Raw genomic sequence first — 13,430 nt, forward strand, 5'->3', positions numbered from 1 at the left:
AAATCTTTTTGTGGTTATGGGGAAAAGGGGAATGTCTTAGGTAATGAACTATAGTTGCTCTTCCAAGTGCTGTTTGGTTTACTGTCTCCTGCAGGTTGACTCTAAATCAGGGTGTTCAGCAACGGCACAGTGACATTTTGGGTCAGATAATTCTTTGTTGGGGGGCTGTCTTGTGCACTGTAGGATCTGGTAGCATCCCTGGCTTCTGCCCACTAGATACTAGATGCAAGTAGTGCACCCTTTTCTCCAGTTGTGACAACCAAAAATCCTTTCAGACGTTGCCACCGTAGCCTGGGGCAAAATCATTCCTGGTTGAGAACTACTCCGAATTCTTAAAGCTGACTTACTGCAGTTACTTGTCAGCTAACCACAAATAAACTGTAGTGCTTGGTGTTGTGTTTCTGTGAATCTTTAACAGTTCTTTGTTCTTTTTTTTTTTCTTTTGATACAGAGTCTCACTCTGTGGCCCAGTGTGGAGTGCAGTGGTGCGATCTTGGCTCACTGTAACCTCTACCTCCTGGATTCAAGGGATTCTCCTGCCTCGGCCTCCTGAGTAACTGGGATTACAGTTGCCCTCCACCATGCCTGGCTAGATCTTTTAAAAATTATTTTTAGTAGAGATGGGGTTTCGCCGTATTGGCCAGGCTGATCTTGAACTGCTGACTTCAGGTGATCCACCCGCCTTGGCCTCCCAAAGTGCTGGGATTACAGGCGTGAGCCACCATGCCTGGCCCTTTTATTCTGATTGCTATTCTGATTGTTAAAAAGCAGTTCGCTATACCTGAACAGCTGTTGTCATTCCAGCCCAGAGCAGTTGTGCCCAGAGGGTGAGCAGAGGTGGCAGGCGCCCTGTGTTCCTGGAGTCCTTAGTAGCTGTTCTCTTGTTGCTGCTTGATACCTAAGTAATGGACTTTAATAAACTTACTAAAAAAACTGGTGTGAAATCTAGGCCAAAACACTTTGATATTTGACCTTCAGCTCCATGACCCCACCAAAGTCTAAAGCACAAGTAGGTTCTCTTGATTTGGTTGGTTAGATAATTTTGGATATGACCTAGATATCAACTCATTTTAGTTTTTCTTGTTTTTCATTTGCAGGTGCAGAGTTAGGTTGTTTATAGGACTGTCAACTTTGGATGATAAGTAACTTCAGATTTTGCAAACAGCATGGTGCTATGTTGAGTTAGCAGAGAGGGTGCTTACATTCACACGTCTAGTAAGTGGAGGAGTTGGAATTTGAACCCAAGCTTTTCTGATTGGCTCCAAAGCCATGCTTTCTCCCTCTGTACCAGTGCTTCTCCCCATTTAATGTGCACAGGAATCCCCCAGGGGCATGTTAAAATGCAGATTCTGACTCTGGGCTTGGAGTGGTGCCTGCACCCCTGCAGACCCCGGTGGTGTGTGCTGCTGGTCTTCGCTTCACACTTTGAACACTGAAGCTCCTTGCTATATTCCTGGTTTACTAATTGTGCCGTAGATAATCCATCTGAAGGTTAACCCACAAAACTGATAATCTTCAAGCCAGTATTCAAGAACTGACATTTTCAAGTGGTTTTTCTTCATTTTAAGCTGTGTGTATTCACTGCTGCAGGTGATGGTGAGCTTTGTTTGGCTGAATTGGCAGAATTAGTTCTATACTGAGTGAATGCTAGGTGTGTTAGGAAGGTAAAGTGAATGATCAGGGGGAGTTTGTTGAGGGAGGTTGTGAACAGCTGCTATATGCCATCATTTCCAAGGCAGACCTTATTTTACATTTTGTCATGTCTGAAACTGAGGGTGTGTCTTACAATGGATGGCCTCTTACCATCGCCGAGCTTGCCATTCAAGTCCGGCCCCGTCTTGCCACCCTCCCGCCCTGTGGCAAGCGGAGCTGACAGCTGACAAGGTGAGCACTTGGCATCTCCTCTCCTTGCCGCTCTCTCTTGTCTGACCTAGGCCTCGCTCGGTCCTTCGTTTTGTCATTGTGGAGTCTGAGCTTAAGACACCCTGGGCTGTACACTTGGGGGATTTTTATGCTGGTCAGACATGCTGCAGGGCAAGGTGGATCTCTCAATCTGTTGCTTGGCTTGGACATCTGTTAACTGTGATGGCGAATCTGTTACAGATCCTTCTTTGTCTTGAATTGGGCAGGAACTCCTCTGGGGCTGAGGTGGAGTCTTAAAAAAAGCTCTGGCCGAGAGTGTTGGCTGTCACCTGTAATCCCGTCACTTTTTTTGGAAGGCTGAGGGAGGGGCAATGCTTGAGACCAGGAGTTTGAGGCCAGTCTAGGCTACATAGCGAGACCGTGTCTCTACAAGTTTTTTTTTTTTTTTTTTTTTTGAAATTACCCAAGTATGGTGGTGCATGCCTGTAGGTCCAGCTACTTGAGGGGCTGAGGCGAGAGGATCAATCACTTGAGCTAAGGAGCTCTAGGCTGCAATGAGCTATGACAGCACCATTGCACTCCAGCCTAGGTGACAGCTCAAGACTCCATCTCTTAAAAAAATTTTTTTTAAAGTTCTGTAATAAAGTAAACATGGGATCATCAATTTCACATGCCTTCCTAATTAGCAACATTGTTTTTCCTTGATGGTATGCAGATTAATAATGCATTTTCAGGCCAGGTGTGGTGACTCATGCCTGTAATCCCAGCACTTTGAGAAGCTGAGGCAGGCAGATGCCATGAGGTTAGGAGTTCAAGACCAGCCTAGGCAATATGGTGAAACCCTGTCTCTACAAAAATACAAAAATTATCCGGGCATGGTGGTATCTGCTTGTAGTTCCAGCTACGTGGGAAGCTGAGGCAGGAGGATCACTTGAGCCTGGCAGATGGAAGTTGTAGTGAACTGAGATTGCACCATGGCACTCCAGCCTGGGCCATGGTGAGACTCTATCTCAAAAAAAAAAAAAACAAACTGGGCGTGGTGGCTCATGCCTGTAATCCCAGCACTTTGAGAGGCTGAGGCAGGTGGATCATGAGGTCAAGAGTTCAAGACCAGCCTGGCCAAGATGGTGAAACCCCATCTCTACTAAAAATACAAAAAAATAGCCGGGCATGGTGGCAGGCATCTATAATCCCAGCTACTTGGGAGGCTGAGGCAGGAGAATCACTTGAACTCGGAGGGCGGAGGTTGCAGTGAGCCAAGATTGTGCCACTGTACTCCAGCCTGGGTGACAAGAGTGAGACTCTGTTTCAAAAAAAAAAAAAACAAAAAATGTTTTCTATGGTGGCTTTGGTTTGAAGAAGTTTATAAAGTTAACAGAAGTTTAGCAGGAAAAGTAATGGGTTTGGAATCTGAAAGTATGAGTTAGGACCGGGTGTGGTGGCTCATGCCTGTAATCCTTGCACTGTGGGAGGCCGAGATGGGAGGATCACTTGAGCTCAGGAGTTCTAGACCAGCCTGGGCAACATAGTGATGAGACTTCAAGAACTTTTTTTTTTTTAAAGGTATGAACTAGAGTTTTGGCTCTTGCAACTTGCCAGTTGTATGACATCACTCTGTGCCTCAGTTTCTGCATGTATAAAGTAAGAGACACTCTAGTCTCCAAAGCCCTTCTAGCTCTGAATTAATTGGATTTTAAGTGTGCTAGAATGAATTAATTGAAGTATGAGAGCTCTGCATTAAGAACACAGAATAAAGGATTCTCCCGGTAAGGAGGGTGTGGCAAGAGGCGTCTTAACTGGACCTCCAGTGGGAGGATGGAAGAGAAGGTATTTGAAGCTGAAGAGACATGCTAGTAGGTCACAGAGCTCCTTGGAAACCATTCATGAATTTAAGTCCTCAGATGCAATTAATTCATCATGCCAGGTAGAGGTTGTCCTCAGTACAAGTAAAACAGTCTGTTGGAAGTAAGGTGATTTTTCGTGGCATTCTAAAAAGATCATTCTTCACGAGATGCTCTTTGTTTTTGGGGTTTGAGAGCAAAATAATGGTTCCCCTTTGGTTGGACTAATTAGACAAAGATACTCTAAGAATAAAATGAGCCATCCAGGTACTGACTGTGGTCATGATTTATATGAGTATTAGGTGGCAAGGTGAATAACACAGCTACCTACACACATTGTAGGTAAACTAAACTGAGATATGGTAAAATAAAAATTGTTTTATATAGTTGTACTGTTTGAAGCACCAATTTTCGTTTTATGAAGAAAATACTGCTTTGCATACATGTAGAATCACTTAGATGTTTTTTGAATTGGGATTTGCTGAAGATGCAGAAGCTGTTGTACTGAGTACATGACACCTTGAAAAGAAAGAAAAAGTTTGTGTACGATTAGTCAGCACTGTAGGTAGGAATTGCAAAGGTGAAGTAATTAATCTCGACCAGATGGGCTGTGCTCTTTTTTGGGGTTTATATCCCAAAAAGGCATTAGAATTGGGAGTCAGAAGTGACAGACTCACGAGGTTTCTGAGTTAGGTTTTAAAATTAATGAGCAGGCTGGGAATTCCGTAGCCATTGGAATCTCAGATCCACTCTGCCACCTTGTGTTCTCTTGGGAGAGTCATTTTTAATTTCCCTACATCGTGTTTATTGCATGTGTAAAATAATACTCAGCTTTTGCTTGATTCACAAGAAAATTAGCTAACGCATGAAGCTGAAAAGGTCAATCCATATACATTTGTTGAAGTTTAAGGCAGCTTTTATTCCTGAAAGGCATATGTTAGATTTTATAAGTGTGGAGATCAGTCAAAATTATTCAGTAAATCCAGCCATGATCTCCTTGGACTTAAATACACATTTTGTTTGACCTTCCATAACACAGCCTTGATTTTTAATGTTTTTCCTTCCTCATCACAGGTGGTCCGTACTGAGAAGAACAGTTTGAACAACCGATTCTTACCCTGGAATGAAATTGAGACAGAGGCCATCCTGTCCATCGATGACGACGCTCACCTCCGCCATGACGAAATCATGTTTGGGTTCCGGTGAGAGACTAATTTCCAGTCAAACAGTTTAGGTTGCAAGTGACAGAAAACCTGGATTAGGCAGCAAAATGAATTTCTTGGCTGATGGTAACTGAGAAACCCTTACAGGTAGTCAGGGCTGATGTAGGACGTGGCTGGATGCAGGCTTGTAGATGGCGTTGGAGGAGTCTGTCTCTCTTTACCTCTAGGCTCCGCTCTGCGTTCACTACAGGCCTTCCCTCTGTGGCCAGGGAGGTGGAATTCTTTGACTGGCTAGACTGGTTATCTGCCTGCTCCTGGTGCTGCAGGTGTATCATCCTTAAATCCAAACCACATGGGCAGAGAGTAGAGGCAATGGGTAGGGTAGTTCTCTAAAGGAAATAGGAGGGTTTTGTTTCTAGAGGAATGGGAAGTAACTTCCAGGCAGGCCAGAAGTGACATGTTGCTGTGTGTTGGAGCAATGGAACAGTGCCAGGATCCGGGACCCAAAAAGATTTGGGGGAAGGAGGGTGTCAGAAGCAATGATTTGAAAGGGAAAAGAAGGGGAGGAGGAAAAGGGGGTGGTGGTAATGATGACGACGATGATGATGCTAAACATATGTTGAACCCGTACTGTGTGCCAGGGACTAGCCTAGGACTTTTTCTGTCTTACCTCATTAATCCTTCTAAAATTTGATGACATAAATTATAGCTGTCTCCATTTTATATAGGAGTAAATTGAGATACAAGAGAACAAAATCATGTAGAAGCTAGGAAGTGGCAGCAGAGCTCTGGGTTCAAATGCAGGTTTGTCACACTCCCAACATTCACCCAGCCTTCAACTCTCGTGCCTTCTTGAGTCTTAGGAATTGCTGAAGGATCCCACTTGAGGGTCACTGCGGGGAAGAGGATGGAGTAGATGAAGGCTACTCCAAGTGTGTCAGGGACTGGGATGTTGGCTTAGGGACAGTTGGTTACCTGTTTATGGTGAGGGAGGTACAAAAATTGAGGGCAAGCATTCAGAAACTTTTAAAGCAATTTGACATTTACTATGAAATCTAAGTATATGATTATTTTTCTTGCAGTTCTTTTTTTTGCAACATTTCTTCAATATAATTCATACACCATAAAATTCACTTATGTAAGTGTACGATTCAGTGGTTTTAGTATATTCAGAGTTGCACAAACATCACCATGGTTAATTTTAGAAATCTTCGTTACCACTGAAGGAAGCCCTGTATCTAGTACCTATTAACAGCCACTCCCAATTTTTCTCCAACCCCTCTCAGTCCTAGGTAGCCACTCAATCTTCGTGTCTCTATAAATTTGCCTATTCTGGACATTTTCTATAAATAGAACCGTACAACCATGCATGGCCTTTTGTGACTTTCTGCTTTCACTGAACATGATGTTTTCAGGGTTCATCCATCTTGTAGCAGGTACCAGTTCTTTTTTTTTTTTTTTTTTTTTGAGATGGAGTCTCACTCTGTTGCCCAGGCTGGAGTGTAGTGGCTTGATCTCAGCTCATTGCAGCCTCTGCCTCCAAGGTTCAAGCAATTCTCTCATGTCAGCCTCCTGAGTAGCTGGGATTACAGGTATGGACCATCACACCCAGCTAATTTTATTTTTTGTATTTTAGTAGAGATGGGATTTCACCATGTTGCCCAGGCTGGTCTTGGACTCCTGAGCTCAGGCGACCTGCCCGCCTCAGCCTCCCAAAGTGCTGGGATTACAGGCTTGAGCCATGGTGCCCAGCCCAGGTACCAGTTCATCATTCATTTTCTATTGATGGCTGTTGTGAATAATGCTGTGACCCTTCATGTGCAAGTTTTTGTATGAACATGTCATTCCTCTTGAGTGTATACCTAAGAGTAATGTGGATAGCTGCTTTAACATTTTGAGCCTGTCAGATTGTTTTTCTGGGTGGCGGCCCCATACTGCATTCTCACCAGCAGTGTATGAAGCTTCTAGTTTCCCCACATCCTCGTCAACGCTTGTTATTTTCTATTTTCAAAATTTATAGCCGTCCTAGTCATTGTAAAGTGACAACTCGTGTGTGTGTGTGTGTGTGTATTTTTTTTTTTTTTTTTTTTGAGATGGGGGTCTCACACTGTTACTGAGGCTGGAGTACAGTGGTACAATCTTAGCACGTGGTAACCTTGAACTCCTGGGCTCAAGTGATCCTCCTGAGTAGCTGGGACTACAGGCTCACATCACCACACCTGGCTAATCTTTACATTTTTTTTTTTGTAGAGATGGGGTCTCACTTTGTTATTCAAGCTGGTCTGAAACTCCTGGCCTCGAGCAGGCCTCCCAAGTGCTGGGATTACAGGCATGAGTCACAGTACCCAGCTATACAGTTGTGATTTGCATTTCTCTCGATGTTGAACATCTTTTCATGTGCTTATTCATCAGTTAGCCTTTGTATACCTTCTTTGGAGAAATGGCTTTTCACATTCTTTGCCCATTTTGTTTGGATTGTTCTTTTTTTTTTTTTGAGACAGAGTCACCCAGGCTGGAGTGCAGTGGTATGATCTTGGCTCATTGCAAGCTCTGCCTCCTGGGTTCATGCCATTCTCCTGCCTCAGCCTTCCAAGTGGCTGGGACTACAGGCGCCCGCCACCATGCCCAGCTAATTTTTGTATTTTTAGTAGAGACGGGGTTTCACTGTGTTGACCAGGCTGGTCTCGAACTCCTGACCTCAGGTGATCCACCTGCCTCGGCCTCCCAAAGTGCTGGGATTACAGGCGTGAGCTACCACACCAGGCCAGGATTGTCTTTTTATTATCATGTTATAAGAGTTCTTTATATATTCCAGATGCAAGTCCCTTATCAGAGATCAGAGTAGCACATATTTTCTCCCATTCCATGGGTTATTTTCTTACTTACTTGATGGTATTATTTGAAGCACAGAGTTCATGTTTTGAAATTCAATGGATCTGTTTTCTTTGGTTGCTTGTGCTTTGGGTGTCATATTTAGAAACCAGGCAGTTGATTTTTGTTGTATTTTACCAAAGTATTAATCTGTAATAATTTTAGGGAAAAATTAGTGCTTCCCCACATCATTTGAAAACCACTGGAGGACAGGTATAGTGGCTCACGCCTGTAATCCCAGCACTTCGGGAGACCAAGGTGGGTAAATCACCTGAGGTCAGGTGTTCGAGACCAGCCTGGCCAACATGACGAAACCCTGTCTTTACTGAAAATATAAAAATTAGCAGGGCGTGTTGGCGTGCGCCTGTAATCCCAGCTACTCAGGAGGCTGAGACAGGAGAATTACTTGAACCTGGGAGGCGGAGGTTGCAGTGAGCCAAGATCACGCCACTTCTAGCCTGGGCAACAGAGCTTAAAAAAAACAAAAACAGGCCGGGTGCGGTGGCTCACGCCTGTAATCCCAGCACTTTGGGAGGCCGAGACGGGCGGATCACGAGGTCAGGAGATCAAGACCATCCTGGCTAACACGGTGAAACCCCGTCTCTACTAAAAAATACAAAAAGCTAGCCGGGCGAGGTGGCGGGCGTCTGTAGTCCCAGCTACTCGGGAGGCTGAGGCAGGAGAATGGCGTAAACTCGGGAGACGGAGCTTGCAGTGAGCTGAGATCTGGCCACTGTACTCCAGCCCGGGCCACAGAGCGAGACTCCGTCTCAAAACAAACAAACAAACAAACAAATAAGCCACTGGAGTAGATTTCTTTGGAGGTCTTGTTCAAATTAAGTGTGGATCCAGAATAGAGAGTTCTTTCTCTGTGCTTCCATTCTGTTCACCGAAGGCCTAACCTGACCTACCTGGCAGTGGGGCTGCCTTTGGCTTAGGCTTGTAAGAACAGATGCTCAGATGAAAAGAGCAGTGGCTTTATTGCTCATCTGTCTTAAATCCATCTGTAGAGAATGATTTGACACATTTCTCAAAAATTAGAACATCTGTTCTTATTCTCCTCCACCCAGTCTCTCACATTTCCTTTGACCTCTTGCCTAGTGTACTATTGAAGCGAATCTATTGATAGCTGTGATTTAAAAAAATCCTTGTAAGCCGAAGTGTATTTTTTTTTACGCGATAACAAATAGCTGACTCTCTCCATTTGTTTTTATGAAAGGAAAAAAGCCATGCAGTAGCTCCAGGCGTGATCTTTGCTGCTGCAGGTGGTAGTGGTAGGGGGTGGGCGGTAGGGAGTGTGCTTCTGCTGCAGCGTGATGTGGTTTGGAGCATGCTGAAGGACTGGTGTGGTGGGCATAGTCGTGGGGTGTTAACAGGAGAACTGCCAACCCTTAGATCCAAGAATGATTTTGATAAGGAGCCCAGCTTTAAGGAGTTTGAAGCTTATTAACATAGCTGGCATTAACATAGCTTCCAAGTCCCTGATTTAGGGACTTCTGACCTTGCCCATGCTATTTTCCAGCAGATTTGCAGGTGGTGAGAGAGTAATGGGAAGCCTTTTAATGTGTCTCTTAACCGTCATTCATGTTTGAGATTTAGCCTCTGGTAATGGAGCTGGTGAATTATTGCTGTCTGTACATCCCAACCTTTTCCTACCCTGACCCTTTTCTCATGCGTTTGGGCATCCTTTGATCTAAAGCCTTTCTCTTATTAATCTCCCTAATTTGGTTATTTCACCTTAATGGGAATGAAACAGACCTAAGTTGAAAGGAAAGGGTAAGTCTAAGAATTCTTTCCTCTGGCAAAGATAGATCTTGACTCATGTCAACTTATGTAGCCAAGAAAGAGACAGATAGAATCAATCATAAGGGACAGATAGGAAAGGTATACCAAGAGACTTGAGAGCATGTGTCCAAAGGAATACACGAATGACCAGAGCAGCATTATTTGTAACAGAAGTGCAAACAACACAGAGGGCTAAATACTGTGGTTCCATTATGTGAGGTCCCTAGGTAGTCATTCATAGAGACCGAGAGCAGAATAGAGGCTGCGGGAAGGTGGGAGTGGGGATGAGTGTTTAATGGGGACAGAGTTTCCGTTTGGGCAGATGAAAGAGTTCTGGAGATGGATGGCAGGGATGGTTGAACAACACTGAATGTCTGTAACACCACTGAACCATATATTTAAAAATGATTAAGATGGTACATTTTATGTTTATTTTGCCACAATTAAAAAAAAATCAGTTGTCTTAAAAAACCCACCTAGAAGGCCATTACATTGTGGTAGAAATTGTGATTTCTCATCTTTTGGATTAGATTAGAGTCTTCCAGACTTATTAGGAGAGGAGCTCTTTTTGAAATAAAATCTGTGTCTTAGGAACTGAAGTTCCATGTAAGTGATGAGGGAGTTTGCAGGCCTGTTGGGTTCTGTGGAGCTTAAAACACTTTCAGTTCTCCAATTTATCCTGTGAAACTGGGGATCAATTTTATTTGTTCTACTTTGCCTATAAATTTGGAGATGATATAAAAGTTTCTACTGAAACATATTGAATTCTCCATTTATTTCTGCCATTTAATGAAACCTTTCAGTTGTATGGTTCTGTAGACCACTTCTTACAATACACGTTTCTCCCTCAGCCCTGCTCAAATTTGGAATTAGGAGTGGTGCAGTTCAGTAGTCTTCTGTGGTTAAACCAGTGGTCTCTAAACCTTTTTATTATGTTCCTTCTTCATAAAAGAAAAGTGTGCAGTATATATAAATTACATACACGTCCTACTGAACTAATATGTCGTGCTCATTAAAAACAAAGCCTTTCTTAGAAAATGTTGGTTCATTCATTTTTAGAGCCAGGTCTTGCTCTGTTGCTCAGGCCGAGTGCAGTGGTGCAATCACAGCTCACTGCAGCCTTGAACTCCTGGGCTCAGACAGTCCTTCCATCTCAGCCTCCCAAGTAGCTGGTAGTACAGTTGTACTCCACCATGCCCAGCTAATTAGAAACAATTTTTTTTTTTTGTAGAGACAGGATCTTGCTATGTTGCCCAGGCAGGTCTCCAACTCCATGCTTCAAGCAGTCCTCCTGTGTTGGCCTCCCAAGTGCTGAGGTTACAGGCATGAGCCACCCTGCCTGGCCCTTTCTTGGAAATTAAATAAGCTAAAAAAAGAATTGAAATTGATACCATCTTCCTGCTTCTTAGTAAATTATTGTACATACCCCATTCTGGAGACCTCCTTAGTAGATTATTGTACATACCCCATTCTGGAGACCCCTTTCCCAAGTTATGACTTATTCTTTCTCGAAGGGCTGGAGGATACTGACTGCTAGAGGAACAATGTGCAGGTGCTTATTAAGGAAGCTGAATATGGTACCTTATTTGCTTTTATCCTGTTTGGCTTGTTGTTGATTTTGTTTTATTTTGGAAGGATAAGAGAAGTAAAAGCCTAAGGGCCAGAGCTTGTAAGGTGGAGGCAATAACTGTGAATACTTTTGATGACCCTAGAGCTCTGTACTCAGGTCTGTGTATGCACTTGTGTTTTTCAAGGGTGTGGAGAGAAGCTCGGGACCGCATCGTGGGCTTCCCTGGCCGTTACCACGCATGGGACATCCCCCATCAGTCCTGGCTCTACAACTCCAACTACTCATGTGAGCTGTCCATGGTGCTGACAGGTGCTGCCTTCTTTCACAAGGTAGGAAAAAGCTGGTAATAATGGCATTGACTTGATAAGAGTTTGGCCTTTGTGTGATAGTGGAATGCTGCCCTCAGCTTAGCTCTCCTAATGCTTCTTACATGTTTCTTCTGTGCTAGAAGTCAGTTGTTTCAATTTTTAGAGACAATGATCAAGATGCTTAGAGAAACTCTGGGATAAAAAGTCAAGATGAGAGGGCTGCCTGTACAGTTGCACATAGGCCATTTGGAAACCACTTTGTCTTTCTGGGCGTTGGCTCTCCCTTTGTAAAACTGAGGGCTCTGGGCTAAAAGACACCTCAAATACCTTCCAGTTTCAACACTGCCACCCCAGATGTGGCCCGGCTATCAGAAGGTGACCTGGGCACTTTTCTGACTTTGATGTACCATGCCTGTCCCAGGCCCCGCGATGAGCCTCTTTGTGGCTCTGCCAGTTCTTTGTGATACTTTAGTGCTTATTCTTTCACTGTGTCTCATAATCTGATTTTCACTGAATATTTGAAGCTTAGGACCCTGCAGTCTTTTCTCCTCTACTGTTCTGTGTTCTGTTTTTTTGCTCTTGGCCTATCTTCCCTCTCTGCCTCTTCCATTCTGTATAGTGGCCCCTGACCACGTGTGGCCATAGGGCACCTGGCACATGACTGGTCAGAATGGAGACGTGCTGTTAAGTGTAAAGTGCACAACAGCTTTCGAAAACTTGCAACAAATGGTGTCACATAGCTCAGTAATTGTTTATATTGATTGCATCTTGAAATGCAGTTAGTTTGGATTACTGGGTTAAATAAAATTATTGAATTTTACTGTCTCTTTTTACTTTTTAACGATGTGGCGTCTAGAAAGTTTACAGTGCTGTATGTGGTTTGCCTTCTGTGTCCGTGAGTGCCGCTCTCTACCTCCCTCCTGAGGTCTTCCCGGGCCCTGAGGAGTCCCTGTTCTAAGATTACCCCATCATTACCCCCACTGCCCACCTCACAGAGCACCTCTTCTGTCCCGAGTCTTCTCTGAAGACAGTGCTCCCTTTAGCCTTTTTTTTTTTTTTTTTTTTTTGAGACGGAGTCTCGCTCTGTGCCCCAGGCTGGAGTGCAATGGTGCGATCTCCGCTCACTGCAAGCTCCGCCTCCCGGGTTCACGCCATTCTCCTGCCTCAGCCTCCTGAGTAGCTGGGACTACAGGCGCCCGCCACCGCGCCCGGCTAATTTTTTTGTATTTTTAGTAGAGACGGGGTTTCATGGTGTTAGCCAGGATGGTCTCGATCTCCTGACCTCGTGATCTGCCCGTCTCCGCCTCCCAAAGTGCTGGGATTACAGGTGTGAGCCACCGCGCCCGGCCAGCCTTTTCCTGTAGACTTTGAGGCACTCATTTCCCCACATCTGTGCTTTGGCACAGGGCAGGCGTAGGGGACGTTTTCATTGCTTACCAGTGACACTGCCTTCCCAGCTGGCACATGGAGTCTCATTTGCAGCTCCTGTCGTCTGTCTTCCTGCCATCTACTAGCCTTTTCATTGTGCCCTGACAGTCACCAAAGATGGTGGCACCTGCCTCCTCCTCTTTGTCTGCATTCGCACCCTCCATGGTTCTGGCGCCTTCACTGTCTTCACAGAAGACCCTCCCACCGCTTTCTCTGCATGGATGGCGAAGTGTCCTGGGGTCTAGCCTCTGTTGCTCTTCTTATTTTCCCTAGGCGTTCTCTCACACACTCAAGGTTTCGAGGCTTTTCTTAGCATCTGCAGGCTGGTGATTTCCTCTTCTGTATTCCAGCCTTGACCTTTCTTGCTGAGGTTTGCGTTTGTGTATTTAATTGTTTTCAGCATATCTCCCGTTTGCCCCTCAGACACTTCAGATAAACTTTTCCCTCACCGTCTCTCCTCAGCTCCTTGAAGTCTTTTCTCCCTTACATAGGTCATATCTCAGGTGGTGGCATCTTGCCAGTCACCTCAAATAGAACAATACAATTCATTTTTATAGAGACTTTTTTTGTTTTTTAAGACAGGGTCTCACTGTCGCCCAGG

General features: G+C 44.5%; 1 protein-coding gene across 6 annotated transcripts in view; it reads left to right on the plus strand.

The window, feature by feature from the left end:
- EXTL3 (exostosin like glycosyltransferase 3) overlaps nt 1-13,430 on the plus strand; it is a 135,767-nt gene that overhangs the window by 107,193 nt on the left and 15,144 nt on the right. For all 6 annotated transcript variants that reach the window (XM_023216820.1, XM_023216817.2, XM_023216815.2 and 3 more), the window contains exons 4-5: nt 4,779-4,906; nt 11,278-11,422. In XM_023216820.1, the coding sequence (XP_023072588.1) occupies nt 4,779-4,906; nt 11,278-11,422 (273 nt within the window). The remainder of the gene's footprint in view (nt 1-4,778; nt 4,907-11,277; nt 11,423-13,430) is intronic.

The sequence above is a fragment of the Piliocolobus tephrosceles genome, chromosome 7, assembly GCF_002776525.5.
Source record: "Piliocolobus tephrosceles isolate RC106 chromosome 7, ASM277652v3, whole genome shotgun sequence".
In the NCBI taxonomy this organism is placed as follows: domain Eukaryota; kingdom Metazoa; phylum Chordata; class Mammalia; order Primates; family Cercopithecidae; genus Piliocolobus; species Piliocolobus tephrosceles.